We start from the raw sequence: 4,836 nt of genomic DNA on the forward strand, positions 1-4,836 counted from the left end.
ACAAAAGATATAAAAAGGCCAAAATCAACTTTTGTGCTGGGTCTTGTTTGCCTAAGCAAACATCTTCATTTTCATTTGCTGCATCTTTGTACTGAGCCTTTGTCCATCCAGATTCATCAAAATCTTCTGACAGAACTCAAACGTGTACTTGTGGTCGTTTGGATAGCTCAGATCAAGTGCATAAATCAGTCCAAAGAGGACGATGAATGCCATGATAACACTACCGAGGTTGTTCATAACTGTAGTACCTTCAGTGACAACTCCAACATCCTCTGGCTCCTGAATCCCTTCTCTTCTGATGGTGTAAATACCCATGACAGTTGCTGCAGTGGACCTCAACCGTTCATCCTCAGTGGAGGTGGTCTGAAAAACAGGTTGTTTCAGGTTTAAGGGCTCTGTCACTTGGAAGGGGACATATTATGCAAAACTCAGCTTTTGTATCATTTTGTGCTGAAACATAGGTCTCTACCGCCTCTATAAACACTCCAAACATAAATAAAACCCGTCAATCTGTTTCCTATCAATAGTTTGGGTTCAGGTATTATGTACCTCCCTTTGGGAGGGGCTTGATATAGAGCAGCAGCTCCTCCAGTGTCTATCAGTGTGTGTGTGTGTGTGTGTGGGCTGGATCAATTTCCCTTATTCCATCACAATTGGGAACCTTTTGAAACAGCTTGTTTTATGCACATTATTCCTGAAACCAGGAGATTGCTGTAATGGCAGTGACACTAGTTAGTGTCTTGATGCAATCTGCTGTGTTCCTTATAATGAAGACTTTTTACTAATTGGCATAATAAACTGAACTCCACTGGAGTGTTTACTTTCTGAAGTGCCTTGAGATGACTGTTGTTGTGATATACCGCTATATAAATAAACTGAATTGAAACACTGACAGAAAATGGATGAATGTTTTGTCCACATTTACTGTGTTTATAGAGGCAGTAGATACCTACATGGCAGCACCAAAAGAATGAACAATTGAATTTTTGCTGAAACCGTCCCCTTAAAAAGTGCTCTCCAGTGGAAGTTTCAACAATGACTATTAAGAATAATACATATTTCACAATTATATTGTCTCTTTTGAATATATGAGGATTTTGTGTGCGATGAACCTAACTCAAATTGAATCTAGAAAAGAAAGTGTGATAAGCGTACCAGATACTCCTTGAACAGTAGGTCTGGATCTTCATTAAAGTAGATCACCAGGCTTTTAAGAGTATGCTCCCTCTTTATGTCGATGTCATCACACTAATGCAAGGGTGGAAAAAAAAGGGTGAAAAAAATGGAATTGATTGATTGCATTTAATTGATGGGTTTATCATTAGTACCGACCAAACTACTGATCGCCATGATATCCTTGATCTTTTGGCCCTTTGCTCCTTTGCTCCCCTGAAAAATTTGCATCAGCTTGTCTGTTAAATTGTCCAGCTGAGCCAAGAACTTCGCCTGCAGGGGTTTTGTAGTGATCTGCAGGAAGTCTGCATTCACCTGGAAATAAAACATACATAAATATAGTAAACTAGAAGTTTAAATACAGACTGCTGAATCAACACACTGAAAGTTGCTAAACATTTGAACCATCAGTGAAGTTTGTCAAGACCTAAACTGTTTTTAGCTGAGTTTAGGAATATATCGCCACCTGTTGCTTTGGCATGTTCCTAGCAGCGTTTTCCTTCATTTTTGCGTTTACCTGTGGACGGGATTATTTTTTAAAACGAAAACGGAAAATCTCCGTTTTCAAAAATACCTGTGTAAGTGTGGACGTAGCCGAAATCTTTTATAATAATAAATAGGTTTGAACGTCATGGGAGTGCGCATTGTGCTGCCTGCAGTTACTCTTCCGGCCACATGGTTCGCTTTTGGTAGCACCCTCAGTAAACTATGTAGTGCTTTTAAAGACACCTCAAAACGATACTTTCTACTAGAAAATGGCATTATATAATAATAAACACAGAATACCATATTTTTAGATTATAAAAAGAAAACAGTAAGAAAGAAGTTAGCTATAGGACATCATCTTTCATTGAGCACAATGGCTAGCTGCTAATAAGCTAGCACACGCTCCGACTTAAAAGTTGGCAGCTACACAATTTCTCCTCTAAAACAAGGCACTTTTGAAAAGACCTGGCTATATTGTCAAAAAAAATAGTATTCAAGCAGAGAAGAGAATGGTAGCACCACCAAAAGTTCAAAAAACAACTGTTACAAGCTTCTATGATAAATAGCATTGCCATAGATTTAGCTGATAAAGAAATACACAATTGGATATATGAAAAAATAATATGTTACCTTACCTGAAGGTGTAGTTTTATCCAAAAAGTACAGAGAGGCGAAGAGCAGCTGCATTCATTTAGGTGATCCTGAAAGAGCGCAAAATTTTCAAAGAAGGCGGACCGTTGTGTAACTCAATAACTTTGTGTTCTTGTGACAAAGACTGCTTTGAGAGAAAATAATTTAGGTTCACCACACGAATAATAATTGCAGTAACGCTGGAGTGCTACATTTGCGTTGAATGAGATTAAAAATAATGTTTAAGCTTAAAGAGGGGCTTGAATTGATTTCTTTGACTTTACAAATACTTAAGTGCAAAAATGTACTCCTCCTACCCCCAGTGCCCCAACAAACTCATTCATTTTGTGTTCAGAATCAGCCTCTGCTGGTTTTGAATATTTTTAGGTTTACACAAAGAAAATCAAATTAATTTGGTATTTTTTAATTGCATTTGTGAACAACTAACATAATTTGCATGTGTTCTTTGAAAGGAGGACCTGAATCTGTTTTTTGAGTGCATGTGTGTCTTTGTTTCGTTCCTTCTTTGCCTTATTTATTTGAGAATAAAAGGAGAACCCTGAGAATAATTCTGAATTAGATGGCTGCTTTTTCTTATTCTAACCGGATGAGCCCATGATGCTGATTGCTTCAGCCCTGAACCTTCCTTCCTTCAAAACAGGTACAATTTGCAAATTGCAGTTTTCTGGAGGAAGTCTCATAACTATTTCAGCGTTGCCAAAATGGACTGTTGGCTGTGTAAAGATGTGATGCTGGCAGAGTAACAAAGCAGGTTTGATTGGTAAAAGTCCAGATTTCTGTTAGTGTGTCCGACAACCAATGAGGGCAGACTCAGAATCAACAGCATCATCTGAAAACCAGCCTTAATGCTGTGGGTTAAAACCTGTTCGGGTTGCTGTAGTTTAAATGGGTCTTTACTTAAGGTGTTAAAAATTCCTAACATGCAAAAACATCCGACCTTACTATGACCTCTATTAAAAGAGTGAAATCCTTTTTCCTGTATTCATGCAAATCAAAACTCGGGGGATGACCAGAAATGGCTGACACGCTTTGCATGAGTTCTGAGGGCTCGCTGAAATTTCACCCACATGGCTGAAACTTTTGATGAACAATTTGGAAATGTGACTAAAAAGACAAATCTAATAACTCAAGCATCTTATCTTCCCATCTTCCTCATCTGCTCAACTCCCACTTCAGCGAATGCATCTCCACATTTATTCAAGTAGTGTTCTCCAGCTCTGCGCTGTATCTTCACAGCTATAGATGCGTTACAGATTCAAATTTGATATGCAAATATGTCCACTATCACAAATAATAGTCCAAATATATGACACGCAGGAAACATAAGTTTGCATTGTGGCCACTTTACTTTTGATTTTATTCAGTCTATTTTGCTACATAAGTTCATTCAAGTGGCAAGTGTTCATTTTCTATTAAAGTTTTTCTAATATTTAAACACTACTCTTTACCTTTGGTAACAGTGAGGATGAGTTTTAGATAGGATCCTATGGCGCCCTCTATGGGGCTTCATTTGGAAAGAAATTTGACTTAATGCTCCTGTTTTATAGCAACGTGGGCCTAGTTGGACATCAAGTCATCCACCCAGGGATGCATGTGATCATTCAGACATGCACAAAAATGCACACCGCAGAGATTCATGCGTTACTAAAATGGTTCAGGCATTTTTAAGTTATATTTCCTACAATATGGCTGCACAATCAAGGGACATTAGAAGGCAGGGCATTGTTTATTTCGGAAAACCAAGCAGCTAAGATCCTGCCAACATTGGAGCTTGACATATTCCCAGTCTATCTCATGATAGTGACACTCCCACACATTGTTGTCAAAGGGTTCTGATCAGTAATACACATATATGAAGAAGGATATCAGTCCTACTTGCACGTGCTGACCGAGGCTGATCATTGAGACTCCACTGCCATGTTTGACCCTCACTGCATGTCATGGATGTTAATTATAATTATTTTTTGATGATTTACAACAAAATAAAAAATAAAATGGCTAACATTTGAAACAAAATCAATGTTTCACATTGCAAATGCGCACTCCTGTGTCCCACTTTCACTGCAAATATGACTTGAACAACTAGTTAATGATAAAAAATCTTTCATCTGTTTGCAGTGGCCGTGTTACATGGAAGGAAAGTTATAAAGATTAAATATTAAACATGGCATAGATGTGCATACTTCATCTGCTCGTAAAAATACTGTGATATGATCCAAAAGTGCAGAAAATCTACAAGATAGACCTTGTGGAACAACAAAAATCATCATTATCTGTTATTTTTAAATAAAATGTTGAAATGAGAGTCAGAATTTCACAGTCTCTAAAATGTTTTGACAAAGTCATCTGGCTAATTAAGGTGTTATCCCTGCCAATCATAGACGAGGCAGAGATTTTCTAAAAAGCCCCCGTGAAGAGATCAACTCTGAGTTTAGGGCCTCATCAAAGAGAGATTCTTCATCTATTCTGGGAGCTGAGCTGTCAATCATCCCCTGATCAGGCTCACAGATTCATATCAGATCCTGA

General features: G+C 38.0%; 1 protein-coding gene across 1 annotated transcript; it reads right to left on the reverse strand.

Annotated features, from left to right (window-relative positions):
* LOC146685603 (uncharacterized) lies at positions 1-2,527 on the reverse strand. Its single transcript, XM_085442003.1, has 3 exons — positions 1,333-2,527; positions 1,156-1,248; positions 1-363 (listed from the first exon to the last, which is right to left on the reverse strand). Exons 1-3 carry the CDS (start codon positions 1,501-1,503, stop codon positions 52-54), a joined length of 576 nt encoding a protein of 191 aa, XP_085298129.1. The 5' UTR covers positions 1,504-2,527; the 3' UTR covers positions 1-51.
* Between the last annotated feature and the right edge of the window lie 2,309 nt (positions 2,528-4,836).

The sequence above is a fragment of the Copadichromis virginalis genome, linkage group LG19 (genome assembly GCF_057382275.1).
Source record: "Copadichromis virginalis isolate Kocher_CV1m ecotype Utaka linkage group LG19, C_Virginalis_male_GT1.1, whole genome shotgun sequence".
NCBI lineage: Eukaryota > Metazoa > Chordata > Actinopteri > Cichliformes > Cichlidae > Copadichromis > Copadichromis virginalis.